The sequence below is a fragment of the Lissotriton helveticus genome, chromosome 8 (genome assembly GCF_964261635.1).
Source record: "Lissotriton helveticus chromosome 8, aLisHel1.1, whole genome shotgun sequence".
NCBI classification, from domain to species: domain Eukaryota; kingdom Metazoa; phylum Chordata; class Amphibia; order Caudata; family Salamandridae; genus Lissotriton; species Lissotriton helveticus.
In genome coordinates this window covers 312,230,284-312,256,969 of record NC_136069.1, presented here as the reverse complement: position 1 = coordinate 312,256,969, position 26,686 = coordinate 312,230,284, and the positions used below count along the sequence as shown (strand labels likewise).

At 47.7% G+C, this 26,686-nt stretch overlaps 1 protein-coding gene across 3 annotated transcripts in view; it reads left to right on the top strand.

Moving 5' to 3' along the window:
- SKA3 (spindle and kinetochore associated complex subunit 3) overlaps nt 1-24,332 on the top strand; it is a 574,705-nt gene extending 550,373 nt beyond the window's left edge. For 2 of the 3 annotated variants that reach the window (XM_078657088.1, XM_078657086.1), the window contains one exon: nt 22,917-24,326. In XM_078657088.1, coding sequence (XP_078513214.1) covers nt 22,917-23,095 — 179 coding nt within the window. In that variant the 3' untranslated portion in view covers nt 23,096-24,326. Of the gene's footprint in view, nt 1-22,916 lie in introns of all 3 variants that reach the window. The other variant, XM_078657087.1, reaches the window with a different exon arrangement.
- Nucleotides 24,333-26,686: the final 2,354 nt, after the last annotated feature.

Sequence of the window (26,686 nt, the reverse complement as noted above, 5' to 3'; positions counted from 1 at the left end):
GCAAATGATTGCAGACCGCAATGCGACTATGCTGCGGTATGTCAACGTCAGCCATAACGACACAGTTAAGAAAGGTACAATGTAAAACAATGTAGCACAACTGGATAGTAATTCGGAAAGGAAACCGTTTTGAAAGATTCAAGCGTGAGGAGGTAAAGGACTGATATAAGCACTACTCAAACGTCATGAAATAAGGCCACCAACGTATGGGTGCCATGTTGCAGGGATTCTGCTCAGTCACAGAACTGTGCACAGAGACTCAGGACCTCAGTGAATTAGGGTGTACCAAAAATCACCTTAGTACCCAACATCCCCTACCAGACTAGCATCAGTGTCACATTAGCGCTTCGTCCTATAGCAAAGTCACCAATGATTAGACAACCCAGAACATGCGACTTAGGATACCTCTGCAAAGGTGGGAAACATGAGCACTCTTTCGTTATACTCTCATACTAGTCAAAAACAGGGAGTAAAGGGAGACACGAGCAAGTTTAAAATGTTTATTTCAACACCGTGATCTCGGGTGCAGCATCTTAGCTAATACAAGCAGACATATGATAAGAAATAAGATTGTCAGCATAGTTACTATTCCATAAAACACAAAGGGAGAAAGCATGTTATAATGCTAAATGGAAACAGGTTAAATATATACCTATATTTCACCCTCCCTTGCTAGTAGGTTATTTTTTAACTAAAGAAGGTCTCTTAGGCTTACATAGGCGACCCCATACCTCAGAGTTTGGTAGGAGTGAATCACATCGAGTTCAGCCCAAGTTCTCAGCATACGAATGTTCTCCAAGTGTGTTCAATCATACCTACACAGTGTATTATTAAAGGCGCCAGTATCTGAGCTGTCCACAGCTGCATATATGTTGTGTCTAGAACGTGCGCTGATCAGTTCGAACAAAAGCAACAGTGTTGAAATAACCTTGAAGGCCTCGGCACTCACTGTTCAGACTACGGTTACAAAGCAAGTCTAGCGATGTGGAAAAACAAGTTATTCTCATGTGAAGAAAAACTCACAGCCTACCTTGAAACAATAACTAACGTGTGTGCCATGTGCAAAAGAAAGCAAAAGGTAAAATGGCGTTTAAACTTCTAATAAGCTCATGCTAACTTAACACTGTAGAAATGCAAGGCTCAGCCCCACGAGAATGCACCGCCTTCCAATTACGAGAAATTGTGCTTCTCCATACAATGTTGTCAACTCTCTACCCTCACGACATTAACTATAACTTATGATTCTGCCATGCACAGTGTTCTCACAAATGATGTCATTTGAGTTGTTATAATTGTTGTTTTGAATGCTACAATTTTACAGAGTATAAGTGATTTAATATAAAAGGGTATAAGCACTTCATTGTAAAGGCACAAGATATAGTGTAGTCTGGCTAGCGAGTTGACAACACTGTGTTCAGAGGTGCACCTGTAATAGTAATTTGAAGGTGGTGCGTAAATTATACATTTAAAGCATAACTGTGTGGAGTGGCATGTCATAGAGTCCGAATGGAATGCCGTAGAGTGGAATAGTGAAGCGTGGAGTAGTGTAGAATGTAGTAATGTACAGGGGAGAGGTGTAGAGTAGTGTGTCATGGAGTGGCGTAGAGTGGGGTGTCGTGGAGTGGCATAGACTGGAGTGGAGTAGTGTGTCTTAGAGTAGAGTGAACTGGTGTGCAATGGAATAGCATAGAGTGGAGTGACTTACACTGGAATGGTGTAGAGTGGAGTAGTGTGTTGTATAGTGGTGTGGCATAGAGTAGAGTGGCGTGTCGTAGAGTGCAGCTAACTGGGGTGGAGTGGAATAGAGGGAGTTGCATGGAGTGTCGTAGAGTGCAGTAAACTGTTGCACAGTGGCATAGAGTGCAATAGAGTGTCAAACACTGATATAGGCTGAAGTAGTCTTTCATAGAGTGCAATGGCGTACAGTGGAATAGCGTAGAGCATGGGTACTCACAAACTTTCTCTCGGGGCCAAATTTACAGTGTGGTTTGAGTCCGAGGGCTGCACCGGTGGGGGCGGGGTCAGTGGGGGAGGGGGCGGACCTAGAGCAACAAAAAAAACTGTGACCATGGGGTTGAACACAGGTAAAAGTCCAGGTCTCTGCAGCAGACGCCTTTGTCCACTGAGCTACCAGACCCGGCATACACATCTCTCTCTCTCTCTCTCTCTCTCTCTCTCTCTCTCTCTCTCTCTCTCTCTCTCTCTCTCTCTCTCTCCCTCTCTCCCTCTCTCCCTCTCTCCCTCTCTCCCTCTCTCCCTCTCTCCCTCTCTCCCTCCCTCTCTCCCTCTCTCCCTCTGTCTCTCCCTCTCTCCCCTTCCCCCTATTCTCTCCCTCACTCCCCTTCCCTCACTCACTCCCCTTCCCTCACTCACTCCCCTTCCCTCACTCCCTCCCCTTCCCTCACTCCCTCCCCTCCCCTTCCCTCACTCCCTCCCCTTCCCTCACTCCCTCCCCTCCCCTTCCCTCACTCCCTCCCCTTCCCTCACTCCCTCCCCTCCCCTTCCCTCACTCCCTCCCCTTCCCTCACTCCCTCCCCTTCCCTCACTCCCCTCCCCTCACTCCCCTTCCCTCACTCCCCTTCCCTCACTCCCCTCCCCTCCCCTCACTCCCCCTCACTCCCCTTCCCTCACTCCCCCCTCACTCCCCTTCCCTCACTCCCCCCTCACTCCCCTTCCCTCACTCCCCTTCCCTCACTCCCCTTCCCTCACTCCCCCCTCACTCCCCTTCCCTCACTCCCCTTCCCTCACTCCCCTTCCCTCACTCCCCTTCCCTCACTCCCCTTCCCTCACTCCCCTTCCCTCACTCCCCTTCCCTCACTCCCCTTCCCTCACTCTCTCCCCTTCCCTCACTCTCTCCCCTTCCCTCACTCTCTCCCCTTCCCTCACTCTCTCCCCTTCCCTCACTCTCTCCCCTTCCCTCACTCCCTCCCCTTCCCTCACGCCCCTTCCCTCACTCCCCTTCCCTCACTCCCCTTCCCTCACTCCCCTTCCCTCACTCCCCTTCCCTCACTCCCCTTCCCTCACCCCCTTCCCTCACCCCCTTCCCTCACTCCCTTCCCTCACCCCCTTCCCTCACTCCCTTCCATCACTCCCCTTCCCTCACTCCCCTTCCCTCACTCCCTCCCCCTCACTCCCCTTCCCTCACTCCCTCCCCTCCCCTCACTCCCCTTCCCTCACTCCCTCCCCTCCCCTCACTCCCCTTCCCTCACTCCCCTCCCTCACTCCCCTTCCCTCACTCCCCTTCCCTCACTCCATCTCCCTCAATCGCCCTCCTCCCTTTCTCTGTCGCCATTTCTCAGTCTCCCTTTCCCTCCCTTTCCCTCCCTCTCCCTCTGTCTTCCCTCCCTTTCCCTCCCTCCCTCTGTCTCTGTCCCTCTACCTCCCTCTGTCACCCTCTGTCATCTCACCCTGCCTCTGTGTCACAGGCTGAGACAGCTTCCCCAGCGCACACAGACACACAGCCCCCACCGAGCACTTCACAGGTCATACTAACTCTGCCTTGTCCATGTTCACGCTGGCACTGAGATACCCCTTCTGGGGTGATTCAAGTGCCCTACAGATTAAATGAACATAACATCTTGATCTTTGGTGACATTGAATGGCGTGGTTTGAGCATATCAACTTGAAGGCCCACCACCATCAGTGATTGTTTTGGTTTTCTAATCAAAGCAGCATTTCTAAAGCAATAACACACTGGGTTTGGTGTTTCCTCTGTTAATGTCCTTTATTGCTGGACTGCCCAACTTAATTCTATAGCTTTATCTGTGCATTATAATGATTTGGTTATATGATTCGGTTATGTCACGTTGTTGAGACTACATTTTACCTCTTACTGCTGCTTTCCTTCATTCTTCCTAGGGTAGTTATGAAGAGAATAATTCCAAAGGCAGTCCACATTGTCATTGCTTAGCTGTGTAGCTCAGTGAGTTAAGCTCTCTCTGCTAACACGTGCTGTGGACGACGGGTCACTGGGCCTAATATCGTCGCTCTGAAGTCCACGAATAGATTACCTTCTATTAACAACGCAAGGAAGAAAAGAGAAAACTGTGTTAACAGGCGACATGAAAAAAATATGAAGTGTGGGGATTGTGTGTGAGCATGACTGGTGATGGCAGTAGAAATAAATGAATAACCCTGCCTTCTGCAGCAAGAGGACTAATACGTTGATACACTATATTTTGTGGGAAATAACTTTTAGGTTTTGCTCGTACGTGTGGCATTATTTTTAAATATCCACCTCTATTTGGCATCCTTATTTTTCTAATGTGTCTTGAGGTGTAGGACTCTGAGTCTGTGGCTGCACTGCAGAGGACTGCATCAGTCTCATGTTCTGTTATGTATTATGGAGGAGAGAGCAATGCAGCTAGGACGCAGGCCTCTCCGTGGTTAGGATACCCTTCCCTCACTCCATCTCCCTCGGTCGCCCTACTCCCTTTCTCTGTCTCCATTTCTCGGTCTCCCTTTCCCTCCCTCTCCCTCTGTCTCTGTCACGGGCTGAGACCGCTTCCCCAGCGCGCACAGACACACAGCCCCCACCCGAGCACTTAACAGCATTTCACTGGTCTTCAAAAAGACCCTTTGCATGTGAATTCTCCTCCTCTTAGCGCCCCTGCAGCTCCACTCTGGCCTCACTGGAATTAATCGCCTGGCCCCCACAGAGCAGCAGAGTGTTTGCAGACACTCTTTGAAAACACGGGTACGATGTCTCATGGTCCGCGGGCCGCCACGGAAGGCTTGCCGGGCCGTACTATGAGTACCCGTGGCGTAGAGTGTAGTGGCATACTGTCGAATAGCATTTAGTGGAGTGGGGTAGACTGGAGTGGCTCAGAGTGGAGTAATGTACAGTAGAAAAGCATGGAGTGGTGTGTCATACAGTGGGGTGCAGTGGAGTGGCATAGACTGGACTGGAGTGCAGTGGAGTGGCGTAGAGTGGAGTAGCATAAACAGTTGTAGAGTTGAGTTGCACAGAGTAGCATAAAGTGGAGTAGAGTGGAATGGCGTATCATAGAGTAGAGTGCAGTAAACTGGGGTGGAGTGGCATAGAGTGGAGTAGTGTCATACACTGACCTAGCATAGAGTAGACGGTTGTACAGTGAAGTGCTATACAGTGGAGTGGAGTAGACTTGAACAGTGGGGTGCTATGCAGTGGAGAATAGTATGGTATAGTGGAGGGGCGTAGTGTCGTAGAGCAAAGTGGAGTGTCATACAGTAGAGTGGAATAGCGTAGACAGGAGTGGCATGGAGTGGCGTACCATGGAATAGCATATTGTGGAGTGGTGTAGCGTGTCGTAGAGTGGAGTAGAGTAGCAATGACTAGAGTGGAGAAGTGTGTTGTAGAGTTTAATTGCAGACAATGGTGTGTGTTAGACTGGATGGCATGTTGTAGAGTGGCGTAGAGTAGTAGGAGTGTCATACAGTGGAGTAGATTGTCGTAGAGCAGAGTAGCATGTTGTACAATGGAGTGTCATTGACTGGAGTGGAGTAGTGAGGCATAGGGTGGAATAGTGTAGAGTGGAGTGTGTAGAGTGGAATAGTGTACAATAAAGTGGCGTGGAGTGGCATGTGGTAGACTGGAGTGGCGTGTGGTAGGCTAGAGTGGCATGTCATGGAATGTCATAAAGTGGAGTGGTGTGTTGAACAGTGGAGTTGTGTACTGTTGAGTGTCATACTGTAGAGTGGAGTAGTGTGTTATAGTGGCATGTGGTACAGTACAGGGGCATAGAATAGAGTGAACTGGGATGTCGTGGAGTGGCATGTTGTAGAGTGTTGTGGTATTTATTTATTTAAGCAATTTGTAGAGCGCAACAAATACCCGTGGGTGTCTCGGCACTGAGGACGTAGATAGAAGTAATAAGGCGGAAGCCGTTTATTGAGTGAATACCCAGGTCTTTAGTAGCTTCCTGAAAGAGAGCAACATAGGGAATGCTTTAATTTGTGGGGAAGGGAATTCCATAGTCTTGCCGTGGCTACAGTGAATCTTTTGTCTCCCCAGGAGACCTTGTATGTACACGGGACCGTCAGGAGATTGGCAGAAGAGGATCGTAGATTTCTGCGGGGTGTGTGAGTGGACAGGGCTCACCTTGGGTAGATGGGACCTGTGTTATGGGTTGCTTTATAGGCTATGCATAGTGCCTTGAATTTAATGCGATTGGGAATTGTGAGCCAGTGTAGCTTTTTCACCACTGCAGAGATGGGTTGATATTTAGGGGCGCCTGTGATGACGAGATTGAATGCAGTCTTTAGTCTATAATGGCTACATACAGGCTCCCCCAACCAATGGCTACAGTCTTCCAAGATAAAAGAAGAAAACAGAACACCTGGTCAATGGTGCTTATTTTTTGTCTAAAGCCCACTTGAAAGGGAGTCGGAATATTATGCTCGCTGATCCAGTCCTGTAACTTAGCAAGGACTGCACGATCAAACCCCTTTTGGATGCAGTCTATAAGGCTGATGGGTCTGTAGTGACAGGGTAAAGATCAATCGCCTTTTTTAAACACCGGTATCACCTCAGCTCCTTTCCATGAATTGGGCATTGGAACTCCCTCTGCTATCGCATTGGATAACACCAAGATGTGGTTTGCAAAAGAATCAATTGATGGACGGAATGTTGAACAATGCAAACATTTACCCCCAGTCACAAGGATCTGGGTTTAATCCATCATTCTTTTGCGGCCAACTCTCAGAGGAGGAATCCCGTGCTCTCGCACTCTCCTACACCTCTACCACCCACACTTCTAACCCTCCTGACCTTACGGGAAACGAAATCCTAGCCATCCTCCAAGACCTCAACTCTGACCTAACCATCCCTTGTCCGCAAAGCACAAGTCCGGGTTACTCCATCAGCACGGTCACCATCAACCCCAACAGGCCACCTACCCTCCATGACAGAAGTGTGATGGAAAGTAACCTTGCGCCGGTAGTCCTGACCGTCCAGACCCCGGTCACCTCCCCTGACCCCCCTATCTGGTCTCTTACATCATTTGCCGTTCAGCAGTCAAGCATGCCGCTGATATTGCTGACCTCATCCTGAACAAAAACTTAGACCTAGCTATACTAACAGAGTCTTGGCTCAATGTATACTCCTCCCCTTGCCTGGACTTATTAGTTCCCCCTAACTACAATATCTCTAGACTAGACAGACGCTCTCACAAGAAAGGTGGAGGCATTGCCTTCATCTAGCGATCCTCCCTCCTTGTCACTGAACTCTTGGCAGACTTCACCTACTCCTGCGAATACCTCGCACTCCATCTGCAGCAGCTCGCTACATCTCTGCAATTTACACATCTTCTACCACCCTCCAGGCTCCAACGACTCTTTTACTGATCACCTCTTGGAAATTATCACAGCTAAGATTTCCTCCAATGCTAAAGAGATTTTCCTGGGTGATTTCAACCTGCACTGGAATGACTCTGAAGACCCCCACGTCATAGCTATCAAAGTCCTACTAACTGACCAAGCCCTGACCCAAGCCTGTTCTCAGCCAACTCACTCAAAAGGGACCATCCTTGACTGGATCATTTCTAAGGAATCCTCAGTCAAGCTCATCTCCATAGACCTATGTGACTGTTCACCACTACATCTCCTTCATTTTGCCTGGGACCCGCAAGTCTAAGACTTTGCAACCGGTGATCCCCAAACCCTGGACCAGAGACACTAAAACCCTTGTCCTTATGGAACTGGAGTCTCGCTGCAAACACCTCCTACCACCTCCACACATAACTGCGGTCAGAGACCTAAATGAGCATTACTCATCTGCTATCTCAATCATTCTGGACGACCTTGCCCCTCTTAAGCTAAAAAGAGCGCAAGTCAAAGATAGGAATCCCTGGTTCACCGGTTCCCTCAACATGGAGAGGAGGTCCCTACAGCAATGTGAAAGAAACTCTGCGACGCGTCTTAAACTTCTCCGCCAGGCGAGAAACTCCTACAACAAGCACATCCTCAATTCAAAAAAAGAATATTTCAGATCTGAACTGGGCAACGCCAAGAATAGACCCCGTAAACTTTTTGAACTGGTCAAACACCAATCCAACAAACTGGCTAAAACACCGAAAGAATCCCGAAAATCTCTAATTTCGTCAGAGGAATTCTCCTCTTTCTTCACGTATAAAATCACAGCGTTAGGAACTGCACTTAGTACCGCCTCCTACTCACAACCCCCTCCTGACCTGCCCCCTTTCCCCGCTACACCCCCTATGGCCTCTCCTAAAAACCAAGCCCGTTGGTCTGACTTTGAATATTATGACGAAGAATCCATCTCCAAAATCCTCTCTACCCTAAAACCTAACAATTACTTTAACGACTCCCTACCCTCCAAGTGCCTCACTGCTGCCTCCCAATTCATTGTTTCTTTTTGAACTACAATAATAAACGCCTCTCTCCAACAGGGATCGATTCCGGACCCCTTGAAAGCGGGCCAAGTCCTCCCCATCTTAAAAAAAACAGCACTGGATGCATCCTCCCCCGACAATTTCAGACCCATCTCCAATATCCTGCTACTAGCCAAAGTACTTGAGAAATGTGTACAGCAACAACTAAGTCAGCACATCAGTAACTTCCACCTACCATAGAGAAGCCCACAGATCACTAGTATGAACATTTACGCCAAAAGAGGGTTGTACTCATCATGAATAATTTGAAGATCAATATCTGACAAATGACTGATTCCCCGTTCAAGCCTCGGCTGTACACTTTACTGCTACCTCATATATATGTGATCTTATATACTGTATCTCACAGCCAAAACTATATAACCTCTACCTCACTTTGTTTATCTATATGATCCTTGATACAAGCTAAGCCTATTCAACTCTTAATGCTAATTGCACATGTAATTGCACTGGTAATGCTATGTAACCCTACCTCACCGAGCTTGACTATATGCCTATGACACAAGCTAAGCCTTATTCACCTCTTAATGCTAATTGCACAGGCGTTAGGAATATATATATCTAATCACCCCTTATAGCATATCGCCTTCTACCTCATATCTGTTTTGTTGTTATAATTGCTATTATAATGTCAATCTGTAATCTTTATATGTTAAGCGCTCTGATACCCACGGGTCTTGTCCGCGCTATATAAAACACTATAAATAAATAAATAAATAAATACTTGATGACTTCTGGGTTTAGACCGGGGCATAGCACTGAAACCACTATGCTCCACATCGTGGATGATGCCCTCCAAGCCCTAGACCAAGGCAAAACCTGCTTGCTAATCCTTTTAGACCTATCCTCCGCCTTCGACACAGTCAATCATGATAAACTTCTTGATCGCCTCAATCTCAGGATGGGTCTGGATGGTGTGGTCCTAGATTGGTTCAGGTCCTTCCTCCATAATCGTTCACAGAGATTCCTCAATAACGGCAACCTATCAGCTCCCTCTCCGGTTACGGTTGGAGTCCCCCAAGGCTCAACCCTGTCCCCCACCCTCTTTAATCTTTACTTAGAGCCACTGACGGAAGGTCTTCGTACCACCAACATTTCCTACCACATGTACACGGACGATACCCAAATATACATCAATATATCTTCATTGAAGGAGATCCTCTGCCTGAACGAGACCTTGAAACTGCCTGTCCAGTGGCTAGCCGTATAACCAACTAAAACTCAATGCAAAGAATACCAAATTTCTCCTAAACTCCCCTTCTAAAGCCAACCCTGAGATTCAGATGTGGATCAAGGCCATCACAGCCCTAAACTGCCCGCCGACCATTGTGGACTCTGCTAAATCTCTGGGCATAATCCTAGACTGTAATTTGAACATGCGGGACCACATCAGCTCAATGGCTAAAGCAGCTAGATTCCACTTGAGCTATCTTTGGAAGCTGAAACCTTTCATTGAGGATGATGACTTAAAAATGGCAGTGCAAGCACTAGTCATCTCTAGACTGGAATATGGTTGCTCCACCCTCACTGGTCTACCCAAGATCTCCCTTACACCCTTAAAAGCTTGCCTCAACGCGGCTGCCAGACTACTCACCGGCACCAAAAAATTCAACCACATCTCTCCACATTTGAAAAGCACTGAACTGTCTCCCCACTAGAGGCCAGAATCCAGCTGAAACTGGCATGCATCACACATAAGGCTCTTTACTCAAACGGCCCTGCTTATCTGGCACAAAAACTAGCGATATCTGGAGGAAGCAGGAACTCCCGGTCCGCCAGAAACCTCTTACTCAAACACACCTTCTTCCAGAAAAAAAAGAACCTATAATAGGGCATTCACTGGGGCAGCTCCTAGAATCTGGAACTCCTTCCCACCTAACATCATAAGAATCCCCTCTCTCGCACTTTTCAAGAAGGAGGCCAAAGCCTTCCTCATGGGTAAATTCCTCGTCTAATGCCTGACATGCCTGACCATAAGTCTGATGTTTCTCAGACTAGTACCTCTCCTTTAGACCACCAACTCTCCCGCAGAGAATTTTTGGGTCCCTTATTTTTACTTTTATTGTTTACTATTTTATTCCTATTATTTGCCGACTTTAAATATGATTGCATTAGTATTGTGTATCACCAGTATCCCCATGTTCCCTACACCCCGGCCCATCGCCATCCCCCTGTACAGTTTTGTATGTATATTACAGCACCGTAACGTTGTTTGTACTCCTCTGTATCTCTTGTAAAGCGCTCTGATACCCTCACGGGTCAAGTTCGCGCTCTATAAAACACTAAAAAAAGATTTAAAAAATCAGGACTTAATATCGTTTATGGAAAAAAAAGTCCTTAACTGTAACATTAACCAAGTCGAGGGGAATCTCTTTTAGGGCCAACACACCAGGCCCTGAATATAATAAAGCGAAATGGTCATACCATACTGAAATGGAGATATTGTTGGACGGGGTGGGGGCCTATTAGTTTCCCCTCTAGTTACAAGAAGCCAACATTTCTGCAAATCTTTCCTGGCACAGGCCTCCCTGATCGGTTTTCATCTATTGTCGTCCCAGTTCCTTTTGCTCTCACCTGAGATAACATGTAGGAACTCCTCAAATCTCCCACTATGGCCAGATTCTTGGTTCTAATGGCCTAAGAAAGTTGACATCTGAGGGCTCTACACTCTTGATTAAACCAGGCAAACTGACATCTTGACTTAAGACCAGAGTTAAATGGATGTGAGGGTTCGACAAAATAAGTGGCCATCTGGTCAAAGAGGCAAGTGTTACAGGCCATCTTCACTTCCAACCCTCCCGGCAGCTTGTTAGGCTTTGGATCTCTACTGTGCTTCTCAGTAGGTTTTGCTTAATTAATTCAAGCTTGCCTACGTCCAAGGCTATCTGGGGCTATTTAAGTCGACGATTGTCATTTGTGGGAATTAACTCCCTTGAAGCAATAACAGATTTTACAGAATTGTATTGGCCACCCCAGGGGGACCCCATAGTAAGATGAAGGGGATTATGGTTGCTCTCAGTGGCAGAACCCACAGCCATGTTGATTATCCTGGGCCATAGCCTTAGATCCAAGAGAAAAAAATCTATACAGCTTATGTTGCTAGTCCTTTAAAAGTATTATCACCCATTTTATCCGAGAAAGTACGCCCATTGGACACCCTTAATCTAAACTCCAGGGAAAGGGCGTTAGGCTGGAGAGACACTTTGGACCATTTTTTAGTAGGGGTTGGTCAAGGTGGGGGACCTGCCACAACTAGTCAGCTTCCCTTGCTCCACAGACATCCTCCCGCTACAGCAGTTCAAAAGTAACATTGAAATCCCCAGCTACAATAAGGGGTGACAATGTGATCCTGTCTCCTAATTGCACTTCCAACTCATGAATCGTTTATGACCTACTTAATGCCCTAGTTCCTCTAGCATAGTCGTTCTATATGTCCAGCGGTGCACTATCCTGGCCTTTGAGATGGATAGACAAAATATCTGGGCTGCTAGTATCGAGATCTCGGATTGTACAATTGAGTGCAATTCTTACCCAAATTAATAATCTCCCCGCAGGGCGGTCGGGCTGGCTAGAGCTTGCTGGTCGAAAGAAAGTTACAAAGCCTGGACCGTGAATAGGAGAGGCAATCCAGCTCTCCTGGTGTATACAAATATCAAAGGTTTCAAAATATTGAGCCCAATGTTGGAGGGCCGTTTTCGACTTCACCTCAGCCACGTTCCATGACACTAATTGGAACTTGCTAGACTCGGACTCTACCAGGTTATTTATGAGATTCGCTTGTGACTTATCTTTGAGGTTTCTTGCAAGCGTGTGAGGCTCCATTTGATATGTAGATACTCCTCTAGGCAGCCTTCTTTGGGTTGAAGAGAACTCTTTATTGAGCCAACCACCATAACAGAGGAAAATTATATTATGATATTTAATTAGTTGGCTTCTGGTTATATTGTTAGTCTGTGTTTTATGAATGGTAGGCCAATCCACCTGTGGAGACTTTGGGGGTAAGTGTTAGCCTAAGTTCTGGAGTCAATCATTTGCTGCCAGATTAGAATATAAACCAAGATGGGAGACTGCAGAGTGGGCAATAGATGATAAAGAATGTTGTGGCAATCTATACTTAAATTGAATGCTTGTGGGTGAGGGAGGACTAGATCTAGCTTCTAGGGCAATTAAGTTATAGGCCTTCTTCTCATCAGCCAAACACAGTTCGATACAGTCCGTAGAATTGTTTGGATAGGATATCCTCTGGCTCTCAGGATATCCTCTCTAATAGCTGAGCGACATCCCCTCACATGGCGAATCCAGTGAATGGTTTTATTTATGAGGGAGTCTTCCCCTTCAAACCTTTGATACAATGAAGCCTTTGGTACATTAATTATATAAATAGGTTTTGGTGGCAATGGAAAGTGGTCCCGCATGACTATAAATTTGTCTGAGGGATTATGGTCTCGATTGGTGCTGTGTAAGCAACCAAAGGTGGGAAGAAGACCCTGGTGCGTCAGTGGACCACTAGTGGCTTGCATGTGGGGCAAACTAACCCCGTGGATCTCTATATAGAGCCTTCTCAATGGCCCTACACTCATGGATAGCAGTATCAGTTTGCGAAGGTAGTAGTTGGGGCATAGTCTACACTGGATAGGTTGGATTGGTGTGGTTAGTAGGGGTTTGGGACGGGGGTTGAATGTCACCCTCGCCTCTGGCTTATAAAAGCTTGATCTGTCCTGAGAGTTGATTTATTGCTGAATTCAGCATGCTACCTTCTTCCCTCTGGTCGCCTATAATCTTAGAAACAGAAGAGTCGGGCAAGGGTAACTCTTTACAAGGTATATCACCTCCAACTTCACCACCATTATCACTCCTATCTACCATTCCTTTCCCTGCCCCCACAATTCCCACCGCAACCTCCTTCCCCTCTTGGTTATGACGCAATGGTTGGTGTGGTGTAAACCTATTTCCAAGGGTAAGATCAGTGTCTGGTAGGCTTTGGGCTGCATTAGTTACATAAAAGAGCTGAACTCTTTAGTTCTGCATCAGCATCAATGCCAATAGGCTCAAGTTTGATCGACTTGCTACTGTGACTGTTGGGTTTCCTAAACATTGAAGGAATGTGTTTTGGTAACCTCTGTTTAGAACCATTCAGGCTACAGGAGGAGACAGGCACAGGGGGATCCAAATTCTCCTCGCACTCAACCAACATGTCGTCAATACGATCTAAAACACAATTGCTCCCAGCATTTTTATGAGCCTGCATAGCTGTGGTGGGTTTCACCTGTGTCACCTCCCCCCCTCTATTTGCAGATGTCCTCTTCCCCATTTCTGGTCTCTGGTCTCAGACTTAGGATTAGTAGGTACAAATGGAAACAGACCACCAGAGACTTTTAATCACCTTGGCTCCAGTTTGTCCCCCCTGATAGCGCCGCCTTCAGAGTGAACACAATCACTCCTTGCCACTAATTGCAGACAATTAATAATACTGAATGACTGGAACCTAACAGACTTAAAGCTGTTTCGATTAATTAGTGGGGGGGGGGTACTTGAGCTCCTTGGATTCCCCACTTTATATTAATGATAGGCTTGTAATACAATGTCAAAGTACCTTGAGATGGCAGAAATGATCACTGAAGAGACGCAATGAATAAAAGCCAAAGGGGGTGGCCCTGCCCTGCCTCTTCCTGTCAATGACGGGCAAGGATGGGCCTGCTCTTGACCGGGCGCCGTCCTCACGTGTCCTATACCGCATGACCCGCGATAAGATTTAAGTGCCTCTGGGCGCAACAGTGGTGCGTCCTGGGTCTGAAGGAGTCTTGGGAGTGTAGTCCTCCTTTCCCCCTGGACAAGGTCTGGCTTGTGCAGGCTTTACTTCAATCAATTCTGCAAGTAACATTTATCAAAATATAAATAATACATATTTAACAAAAAATATTATAGTGTGTGAGTGATTTAAAATTATTCTTTAAGAAATAGTTATGAAGCACATAGATATATTTTAATTAATTTATATTGAATTTAATGAGTTGATATGCTGTATCACTTTATTTTAATATTTCTAGGTTTATAATAAACATTTCAAATGATTTTACATTTACATTTAAAAAAAATACGAATATTAAACTCTGTACTTTCCCACCGGGAACCCTTTCCATTGTGCCAAAGATCTCCACCTACAATGTGAAAGGTTACTTGTAATAACGTTAAACTTGTTAATCCTTTTTATGAGGCTCCACCAGAGAGTGGAGACAATGTAAGTCTTCACTCGGAAAAGGTGAATAGCACAAAAGTGTAACTTTACTCCTCCATGTAGTAGATTTAAATATGGGTAAATCTACATGTGTAATGTACTTCATGTAACACTGGGATTACAGTGTCAGAGCAAGAGCAGAAAGACGTAAGGTGGACTGAGGTAAAGCTGAGGGAGAGATGGTAACACAGTGTCTGTTCTCATTTCACTTGTAGGCACAGACAGCAAATGCAGAGCCAGTTGGATCAGCATAGCAGCTCCTGCAATCAACCAACATGGGCATCACTCTCCAATGTGCTCCCAATGAGCTTCCTGTTTTTCTAGGGGTTGATTCTGTCCAAGAATGGGCTAGATGTGAAAAGACTATGGGGATGCATTGCACCCCTGTCGTGGAGAAAAGGTGTCCCTGACATACACTTTCCAGTATTGTGGTAACTTTTTGCTTCTGCACTCCTTCAGAGACAGGACAGCCTTAAGCGGCTTGAGCGATTCTGCTCTTGCAGGACGATCTTAGCTCACTCTAGGGTGATCGTGAACCTTTGTGGTCCTCCACTAATGCAGACGACTCCTTGTTCTATAGATGGATCAATTTTCCGTCTCTCCTCACATTTCCTGCAGATGGCCTGTTCTTCCTCCCTCCCTACCCCCAAGGTTAATAGAGTGGAGTGATCTCTCTCCGCTTCTTCAGATGTCCATTCTCCTGTAAATATATAATTCTTTTAATCTGGTGTGGTAATTCTGTGCCCTTCCTTCACTATGCCTCAGTCCCAATTGCATCTCCTCCTGCAGATGTTATTCCCCATCATATCACTGCTAAATATGATTCCTCACGTGCAGGTGTAAGGATACATGCCATCAAAACACAGTGAGAATGAAAAACTTCTTGCGTGGGACAAGCTCAAGAATAGGGAGATACGCCATTGAATATGAGCTGGTAAGTGAGAGACACCAGTAAGCCGTTCAGTCATGAGTAAGGGGCGGACTCAGTCACTCTGTATTGTGTTATTCACAATAGGTTTTCCACAAAAAATAGACCACTAAAAAAGAATGGGTGTACCATTGTTAGTGCACTTCAATGCCAGCACTCGGTATGAGGTGGAAGGGTACAACAAATGAAAAGGGGGGGCTCTTGCCCCCCCCCCGCCCGCATGGCGGTGCGGCGACCGCTCCCCTCCATCAATGCCTCTCGGTGGTGGGGCGTGTAGTCTGGGACGCGCCCTACCACCGATTGGCGGGCGCCCTCCCTGACCCGGATGGCATTAAGCGACATCCGGGTCAGGGGGGCGGGCTGCAGGAGGGGCTGGGAGGGGGGGGGCGTGCCGGCCCCCCCCCGGGCCCCCGGGAGGATAAAGAAGCGGGGAGCGCCCAGGGGACTCCTTGTTGCCTGGACCCTCCCCCACACCGGTGGTGCCCCGCGCTCGGGGCTTCTTGTTTCATAATCTCTTTGCTTTGTTTTTTCAGGAAACAACGAATCCCGGGAAGTCGAGGGAGCAGGAATCGTCATATACGAGCGCGGAACGGGGGTGCGCTGCCGGTAGTGGTCGCGACGATCCGGGTCATCAGGGCGATCGTCCTTTGTGTCCGGAGTTGGTTTTTTGGCGCGCACAGAGATAGTTTGCGGGGCGGGGGCAACGCACAACACAAATTGTGCATATTCTCCCTTCAGGATCCAACTCACCCGCTGCAGCCGCAATTTTGTTCGGTGATTGGCCTGAGGATATTTGCAGCGGCAGCGCTGCCTTCACTCGCTGTCTCGTTAACAACGGGAGTACGTTACTCCGTCCTGTTGAACGCCTGGGGTATCGTACTGGAAAGGCTCGGGGTTGGGGGCGGCAAAGCAGGGTCGACCAGGGCAGGACCTGGATGGAAGACCTGTAAGGGACATACAACTGTGTTGATATCGCTGCAGGGGAACGTGTATATTTCTGAGTGTTGTTTCTCCCCGATTTAATTTTATTAAACGGCCAAGTTTTGCTTAGGGGTTTGGTTTAATTAAACAGCCAGGTTTGGCATAGGGGTGGTCAACAAAGGTTTTGATCTATTCTTCATTCCCGTGTGCTATTATCTCCAGTTTGTTATTTTCTGCAACTGTTTGAGTTAGCCACCCCCAGATATTAATAACTTTTTCTATTACAGGCAATCGCAATTTTTTGGTTCACAATACAAGCTCAGCATCTTGCACACGGTGTGCCCGGAGTAGGGGACGGCAGACGTGGCCACACACCCGACGCAGGATTGGATCGGTAAGAGGAGAGCGGGGGGCTTGCATTTCATAACTTCTAGTAGCCGCCGGGTGGGTCTACGTTAGAGTTTACTCACCCCTGACAAACCGGAGAAGCCGGGGCGTTGCGGTTGCGGTTGCATGGTGCTTATAGCCCCCTGTGCATCCTCCATCTGGTGAAGGTACAAAGCACACGGTCACCTGAGTTGTAACACTAGGAGTGTAGGGCAGGGGTGTGCAAACATGCCGGGGCCGAGGGGTGGTAAAGGAGGGCCCAGCATGGAGGTTATGATGCACGCCATGATGCGTGAGATGAGCGAAATTAATAAGAGGTTGGGGAAAGTTGATGAATTGGAGGCCCGCATGAATGAGAGGTTTGCTGACCCCCCGGGCCCATCAGGCAGGCCCATGCGGCAGAGAGCGGCACTCTTGCCGAGGGGGGATTTTGTTACCCCACCCAAGAGATCTAAGGCCAAGAAGCCGAGGTACAGTGCCCCGGCCCCTGTACCTCTAGTTCCGGTCCCGAGTACGCCCGTACTTGCGGTACCGGTCCCTCTTGCGCCTCTGCCGGTAATTCCTGCGCCCGCGGCACCGGTGCCTGCCATGCCGCCGGCACCCCCTCCTGCGGGGCCTACCCCCCCGCCCGTGGTACTGATACCAGTCCCGAGTGTGCCGCCGACACCCGCTCCCTTGCCTACCACGCCAGTGCCATCGGACATGCCCCCTGGGGTCCCAGATGTGCCAGCTGGTAACCTGGACCCGGTCCCTGTTGAGTTGGTATCTCAGATAGCCGCCTTATTACCTTGGCTGCAAAAGGGTGGTGTGTTTCCTGCCTCATCAGATCATGCGGCAGAAGCGGCGAAGTTGGTAGAAAAGATTAAAGCTGCAACTGCGGCTGACAGTACTGCGGTGCCCTCATCTTCTTCACTTACAGGTTCCAGTCCCGCCCAACCGAAAGGGAGATGATGGTTTACCGGCCCAGGTGCCCGTAAATGGTAAGGAGGTGGCGCTGCCTCTCTTGGGGGACGGCTCAGTGCCATCCAGGAGTGAAAATTTGGCACAACATGTGTCCCAGGCAGTGAAAGAGTTGATTTGGGCGGGAAAATATGTTTACATTTTTTCGTTGTTGCTAGACAATAGGGAAATGGAGCAGGCCAAGTTACTGAAGGAATGGATGCATCCGAGTGAATGGAGGGCGCAGTGCTCCAAGTTCAGGGTAGATGAGACTTTGAAGAATTGGATCAGGGCCTTTTCCGTCCTTACGGCTATCACGGCCGAGCGCCCCCCTAATGTGCAGGCAGCAATGGCTTGCTACCAGAGCAGGATTGTGGGGTGGAGCGATCAATACACTGGGGATGCGTGGAAGGAGTATGATGTTAATTTCAGGAAAGCAAAGGAATTTGACATCACTGGCATGGGACAGGGTGGACTCTATGTCTTGGCATAAGCAGTTCTCAGGGGACACAGCCCCATCCCAGGCCGCCAGTGCAGTCAGGGTGTTCTCCACCAGACCCCAACAGCCCTTTCGGTCTGCCCAGGGGAGTGAGGTCCCGGGGAAGAATAGGGGGGGGGGGCAGAGAGGAAAGGGGTATGCTGGGACTTTAATAAGCGATCCTGCACAAGGGCCCAGGGCACCTGTAGATTTAGACATGCATGTGCAGTCTGTGGTCACCCATCCCACCCCGAGACAACTTGCAGGTCCAAGCAAGGCAACCACGGTCAGAAGGGAAGGGGGAAGCCAGAGTAGTGCTGACAATTCGGGCCCCCCCACGCCAATAGACGTTTTAGCAATGATCCCATGGTTGAATAGATACCCGGACCACACAGCGGCCACTCTACTTCAGGAATGTTTCTCACAAGGTTTTAGGATCCCGGCGGTGGGGTACACAGGTAGCGCACGTTGCAGGAACCAACTGTCAGTGAAGCATAACCCTGAAGTGGTGGGTGCTAAGATTAGCAAGGAACTGTCGCTGGGCAGGATAGCTGGCCCTTTCCAGGAGGTGCCTGTCCCCAATTTTGTGTGTTCACCGCTGGGAGTAGTATCCAAAAAAGAGAGAGGCGAGTTTAGACTGATCCACAACCTGTCGGCACCAAGAGGAGCATCCTTGAACGATGCGATTGATGAAGGGATTTGTAGTGTAAAATATGCCTCATTTGACCAGGTTCTTGACTTATTGCGGGCTCTGGGGCCAGGGGCACTGAGGGCAAAGTCCGACATAGAATCTGCTTTCCGTCTCCTCCCAGTCCATCCTTTGGATCACCACCTCCTAGGTTTCAATTTGAGGGCAAGTTTTACATGGACAAATGCATGCCCATGGGCTGTTCCATTTCATGTGCTTACTTTGAGACGTTTAGCTCATTTCTAGAGCGGGTCATGAGACAGGGGACGGGCCACCAGCAGGTCATGCATTACCTAGACGATTTCCTTTTCTTAGGTGCGGCGGGCTCTCAGGAGTGTGCCTGGGCATTGCAGGAATTTTGCGTGCTCATGCGGGCTTTTGGGGTCCCGCTGGCGCCAGGGAAGACGGTCGGCCCGTCCACCTGCTTGGAATTCCTTGGCATCGAAATTGACTCAGTGGAGGGATGCTTCAGGTTGCCCAGGGACAAGGTGTCTAGGTTTAGAGCAGCGCTTTGTCAATGCTTACGCAAAGACAAGGTGTCATTGCAACAGCTGCAGGAAGTGGTGGGGCAACTGAACTTTGCTCTGCGGGTTATCCCAATGGCACGCCCATTCTCACGCTCCATTGCCCAAGCTATGAAAGGACTACGGGAGAAACATCACCGCACAAGGTTGTCATCTGAGGTTCGCCAGGATATTCATATATGGATGGCATTCCTGGAGGATTTTAATGGCAGGATAGTGTGGTCCGGTCCTCCCGCCACATCAGCAGAGTTGGGTTTATGGACAGACGCTGCTGGTAGTGTGGACTTCGGCGCCATCTTGGGGACCAAGTGGGTCGCTCAGCGGTGGCCGGAGGAATGGAAAGCGTGGGGTCTGACCGCCAATATTGGCTTCCTGGAACTCTTCCCAATATGGGTGGCCTTGAAGGTCTGGCCGGAACACCTATGTAATCAATCAGTGGTGTTCTGGTCTGATAACATGACAGTTGTGGAATGTATAAATCAACAGGGGGCACGCTGTCCCTTCATACTGCGCCTGATAAAGGAGATTGTGTTACAGTGCTTAAAATGGAATGTGGTTTTCAGAGCCAAGCATGTCCCAGGAATCCTCAACAATGCAGCTGATTCCCTTTCTCGCTTTGAAATGCAGGTTTTCAGGGAACATCTTCCTGCAGCAGACCCCTCGCCAGCGCACTTCCCGGCAGTACTTTGGCAGATTGGTGCCCCAGATTACAGGACCTCGTGGTTGCTAGCTTAGCCCCCAGGACCAAGACAGCTTACGAAGGGGCGTTTTTGTCTTACCGGGCTTTCTTGGGGCTGGAATGGGAGGCTAGGTGGGCTCAGGAGGACAGCTTTGCGGCCTACTTAGAATCGATGCACAGGGAAGGGTGCTCAGTGGCGGCGGCGAGCAGACATAGGGCGGCGGTCTCCTTCTTTGCGCAGGCTAAGGGCATGCGGGATCCTACTAACACCTTTATGGTGCGCAAGGCTTTGAGGGGTTGGCGCCGTCTACAAGGTCACGCTCCAGATGGAAGAAGGCCCATTGGGCTAGCTCGGCTGACAGCCTTATTGGGAGCGCTTCACAGTGTCTGTAGCTCCGAGTGGGAGGTACTTCTGTTTAAGGCTGCATTTTCCCTGGCTTTCTATGGGGCTCTGAGAATTGGTGAATTAGTTGCAGGGTCAAAAGGAGATAAGTTGGGCGGCCTGCAGTGGACCTGTGTAAAGATCAGAGGGGATACTATGTGGGTGACAATTCAGAGATCAATAACTGACCAGGAATCTCGGGGTCACACCATAGTGCTCCACCGGGCCCGTGCCAACCCTTGCTGCCCGGTTTCCCACGTGGAGTTCCTCCACAGGCAGCGAGAGGGCACGTCGGGGGGTGCACTGTTGTGTCACGCCGATGGTACACCATTGACCAGGTACCAGTTTAGGCGAGTCTTGGAGCTGACGGTCAGACAGGCAGGTTTTGACCCCAGGGAATTTGGCACTCACTCATTTAGGATTGGGGCAGCAACTGAAGCAGTAGCAAGGGGTCTACCAGTTGAGAATGTAAAGAGAATAGGGAGATGGTCGTCGGAATGTTACAAACGATATGTGCGAATTGACATGTTGTGACAGGATGGTGCTCACGTCTGGTGTCTTTCTGGTTTTTTGCAGTTTCTCAAACCTGTGACGCAGGGGAGGAACTCGCCGCCGGGCGTCAACGATCGACACCATCGCAGCACAAGCGACAGGAAGGACACATGAAATTGGTGACTTGGATTGTGGGCCACTCTTATGTGAGGCGTGCTGAACATGTTTTTCTTTCAGGAGACCGTAGGAACAGGGCGGCGCAGAAGGGGTTTCAAATCTCCTTTTTCGGAAGAGGGGGTCTGTGCCTCAGCCAGTTTAGGAGCTTCTTCCAGGGACTCTTAGCGCGGCAGCCCGCCCCCCCGTCAGTGGTGATACTTTACCTGGGGGAGAATGATTTGGCCAAACTAGGGAGGCGCATCCTTATTGAGGAGATCATCTCCACTGCAGGGTGGGTAACTAGGATTTGCCCGGGCTGCACAGTAGTATGGTCGCAACTTATCCCTCGGTGGCAGTGGCGAGGGGGGGACTCTGTCAGGGCGTTGAATCACTTGGTAAAGAGGATCAACACACAGTTGGACAAACTATTCCGAGCCCCTCGGTTGCAGACGATTCCACATGGATGTATCTGGGGCAAGCAGTTCTACCTGGGGGACGGGGTACACTTGACTGAGGCAGGGAATGTCCTGTGGTCTAATAATCTCTGGGCTTGGTTAGAGGGATTTGCTAAGTAAGTCGGTCCTGGTTTAGGTATAAGAGGGGGGAGGCCAGATCGTCGGTTAACAATGCTGGCCTGTGGCGGTAAGGTCATGACCGGTGAGCAGCTATTTTAAGGTCTGAGGGGGCGGGCATCATCCTATGGAGGTTCCTGCCCAGGGGGAGGGGCCATTGGCCCCTCCTAGAACTTCAGGTGCAAGGTAACTGGTGCTTCAAAGGGGCGCGGGTTGGAGGAGTCACGCTTTCCTTAGGCTGGTAGCCACCCCGCGCGCGCATACTTATGACGTCGACAGATGGCGCTGAGTAAGGGCCCTCCTTAAGTGGGTGAATGGAGTTCACGGCGTGGACCGGGTAATTACCGGGCCCGGCTGCGCATGCGCACATCTTGTGGTGAGGCGCAGCTAGTAGGACCTGACACCGGTTAGCGACCTTGCCATATGGCCAGAAATGTTAGTATACTAAATTTCAGATGAGGATGTTAGATTCGGTTAGGAAACAATCTGTATTAGAGTTTTTGTTAAGGATAGTCTCTCATACCTGTTGACAATCATGTATCTAATGTCCTGCTGATTTTTGTATAAACTGATTATCGTACAATTAAAAATGTATTGTTTTATATCTTAATAAATACGGCCGGGGGGTCTTGCGACCCCCCGCCTTCCAAAGATAACCATGTTTCATGTCCCTGTGTCCGGGGGTTGGTGTGGTCATAGGGAGGGGGCGGCAGCCAATCACTGACCATGCAGCCAATAGCATGCTAGTGAGTGAGAAATACCCCTCTGGGGATATCAAAGATGTAACTGACCATGTCACAAAGTAGTGTCATTACCCAGTATTAGAAAAGGACTGATCCCAACGTCCTCTATGTATATCTTAAGCAGTAGGTATTACTGCAGTTAGCTGGGCTGTTACCATGACCATAAACATTGACTCTGATTACTTGCCATTCGTGTGCCACCCTGACCTCTAGGCACTAGTTGTGTCGAACACTAAATTATAAATCCTGCTTCTAGATTTATTGTATTTCTCATCTGAGCCTAGAAATGAATTTTGCTTTCCTTGTTGAATAAACTGATTTTTCATGTACAGTCTAGTCTTCACACAAAATGAACTCATTCTCACATAGGATAATGCCTATATTTTACTCTTTCCTCTTCAGAGGGTGAGCTGGACACCTCAAAAGCTGTATTTGGAGAAGCTGAGCTGAAGTCCCTGCTTGAAGTGGGACCCCAGTTAATAATCCTTCTGATGTGCTTAGTGGATTTGAACAGACTGGAAGAGCTAGAAGAAACTGAAAGTAAAGAGGGCCGATTCTACAGAGCGTTGATTCAGAAGTGATGCGATATAAGTACTCTCTGTGCTGAACATTTACTATGCCTGTTATGCACTGCTAAGATAATGAGGGTTTTTAACGGCTATATTGAAAAAGTTTTTTTCGAGCTCTTATCTGACTCTGGGTAGTGTAACCGTTCGTCTTTCTCTGTTTTGACGTAAGCAGTGATCTCTGACGTGTTTATGAATTCCACGGATTGCGAGGACGGCTGATGACGTAAAGCCCTATACTAACTTAATGTTACAAATGGAGAGCTATAAAATGTATATATTAGCGCCGTTTCAACAAGTCCTCGTGGATCCATCGCTCTTCCGTCTCCAACGAGTGGTAATCACACCTTATCTGCTGTATAAATCTGTTTTAAACAGAAGCAGTGTTCCTGCTTCAGGGCAGAGCTCTTTACTTACCTGCTCGCCTCACTTCTGTTGTGAATGAACAGAAAACAATGGTCCTACATTTGCCTTTCATTGTCTGATGTATTTTCCTCAAAAGGTTCTGTTCTTTGTTTAAGTGTTTTCTAACAGATACTTGTAGTACTCGGGTCGAGCCCTAGGCAGCAAGCAGTACACCTAGAGCAAAGTGAAGTGGAACTGTGGGCATGATTTTTCGATCTTTCGGTGTGAAAAGGAACAGGAGGGTTTATACACCTGTCCTGAAGTTCAGACTGATTATGAGCGCTTAAAAGAGCTCATTTCGAATTGTCCTGAAGTTCAGATTGATTATGAGCGCTTAAAAGAGCTCATTTCGAATTGTTTACGAGGGCCTGGCGTGAAGCAGGCCTGATTCCGTCCAATGCCGTCGTTTTTGCACATTCTCAGTCTTTTGATTATATTTGACTACCCCCAGCTTCACAGCCCACGAAGTAAACTAGCCTGTTATCACCGAGCCACTGGATGGGCCTCGGGCTGCTTGCACCAGAACTACTCATTCGGTCCATGGACTGAGGTGAAGTTTGGGATATGTGGGCTAAGGCTACTATCAATTAATTCAATGTATACGTCATGCACAGTCGTCGGAGTATACAACGGGTCATATTTGATGTTCTGTCGGATGTCTGTGTCGAACAGTTCACCACACCGTGGGGACAAGGTTCATGTACAAGTCGTGATGCTTATATTACGCTGTTATGTCTGTTTTGGTTCATTTTCCATTTTTTTTCTTTGCTATGTTTGTACCTGATTGAAAATTTCAATAAAGAAATATATTTTAAAAAAATGTTCATTTAAAGTGTCATAGGCAGTATGGTGCCTTGCTAAGCATGCATTCCCTTCCCGGTTATCCTTTTTCTGCTGACCAGTTTGGTTTGGAACATGATTGGTTTCTGCTTAATAACATTTCTAACTCAATGTTTTTAAAAAAAAATCTTTTCTCTACTGCTTCTACCTTCTATGCTCTTCTCTAGATATATGGATTATCTCAATGACTTTTGCAGCAGCTGATTGAGTCTGCTTCCTAACCAAATTTGTAAAAGTTCCTGGGGTCAACCCTACCCACCTTTTCAGTACTTCTTGTTTGCCTCATTACAAACAGGCCCAAATGCCATGTATCCGGGCATTATCAAGACGGCAAACATCTTTGGCCACACTTAACTTAGACTCTGAGGCTTGGGGTGTATGTGTTTGAAGTTTACTATGGTATTCCTAGGTTCCTCCCACATTTAATACTAAAATCCAGTTTGAAGACTACTGTTCCCACAACAAACCTAGAGACGGATGGCTTGTAGGACGTAAGCAGGGTCCTTGACCAACCCCACGGGATCCACACAAATTGTTTTGGCATCCTGTTCTCTCCCTTTCAAGTGTACCCAAAGTGCTACATGTGGCTCAGCAGACCCCTCAAGCAGGATTTGACAGTGTGGTGTCACAGGATGTCCATAGCCTCTACCCTGAATATTGTGTGGAGTTCAGAGGAGTCATCTCTGCCCATTCCGGTCAGCCTATTCTTTGCCCCATGGAGGGCTGTCATACCTATTCAAGGCTGAACACAGGCTGAGAGCTGGCAGAGGCTTACACTAATTAGGCTTCTCACAGTTCTAGTTGGTAAAGGATAACTTTCTTATTTTCCCTTAATAGTTATTAAAAACCCGACTTTGCCATTAAATTGGATTTTAATCGTTGTTTTAATTATTTTTGTAGCTGTTCCTTTTTTTGACTTATCAGTATAAGTATTTTAATCTGTACTCTTGTTTCCCACATAGGACAGCTAGATCTGCAAAAGTGAAAATAGTTTTAGGGCCTTGTCATTGTAGGGACATGGTAACATTATTTTTCTACATGCCCCACTTTTAAAAGCAATGCACCTTGCCTTGTGGGCTGCAAAGCTTACATAGAGGTGACTTACTAATATTTAAAAGGGAGTTTTTACCTGTCATAAAGGGCTATATTAACAGTTTAAAATACAGGGTTTACCTTGCCGCTGTCAGGCTACAATGGTAGGCCTGAAGTCATGTTCTCTTTTGTCACACTAGTGGACAGCTCATTAATTGCTGCAATCCACAGTCGACTGAACTTTTCATGCCATGGGTGTATTTCAGCACAATTTACAATGGCCTTCTAGAAAAGTTAAATACGCCAGGGATGAACTAATTCCTCCATATTTTTGGGGGGTCATTGCACATACACCGGGCACTACTCAGCGGTGTTGTGAGTCTAGAAACCACCAATAAAACAGGGTCCCGCAAAAGTCGAAGAATCCAGGGTGACCATACAGAAAAGGAGGATTTCCCACAGGAACATGTCTCTTTCCAATACTACAGTGTTTAAGCCTTGGAGGGACTTGTAGAGTTGGCACTTCTGCATGTCATCATTAGAATGTTAGTTATGTTGCTAGGATGGAATATTAGCTTTTGATTATAGAAGTTGGTTTGTGAGCTGTGAGGCTGTGCTGGAGGTATCTACCTTTACTCTCCAATAAAGCAATTTATCTTTCATCAAATTGACTGGAAGATTAATTTCCTTTAATATTCTTCTAAAGATTGTTTAAATCTAAGCCTGAAGGTTTTAATACAGAGGCTTAGACAAATTTTACCTGTTTTTATCGTCATTTCGGGACTGCATGTATTAAACTGTAGCTGAAGTGCATGTATTAAACTGTAGCTGAACTGAAGTTGAGCTCGATCTAACTGAGCATAATCTGAGCATAATTTTTTATTATATTTTTAAGAGCTGAATGTCTGAAAATCATCTGACTAAAACTTCATTTTTGGCTTTAACCCCTTGGGCGCACCCGCGATTCTACACCTGTGCGGCAGTTTTATTGAGTGGGTGGGTTCATGACGGCTCTCAGCCGTCATCAGCACACGCCCACCGTGATGCATGACGTCATCAGCATGGAAGGGGTTAAAAGATGTTTCCACAGTAAAGTGTTGAAGATTATTTGAAGGTAAACACTGTAACGAACGGCCACATTGGAAAACAAGCTCTATTTCCTCCCGAAAACAGCCTGAATGTTTTTCTTGGTGGCCATATTGGAAAACATGCTCTAATTTATCCTGAAAACAGCCTGAATGTTTTTCTTGGCGGCCATTTTAAAAAATTGGGCAATGCTTCATTGAAAAGACTTGTTTACAAGATTGTTATTGAAAAACGATCGCGATT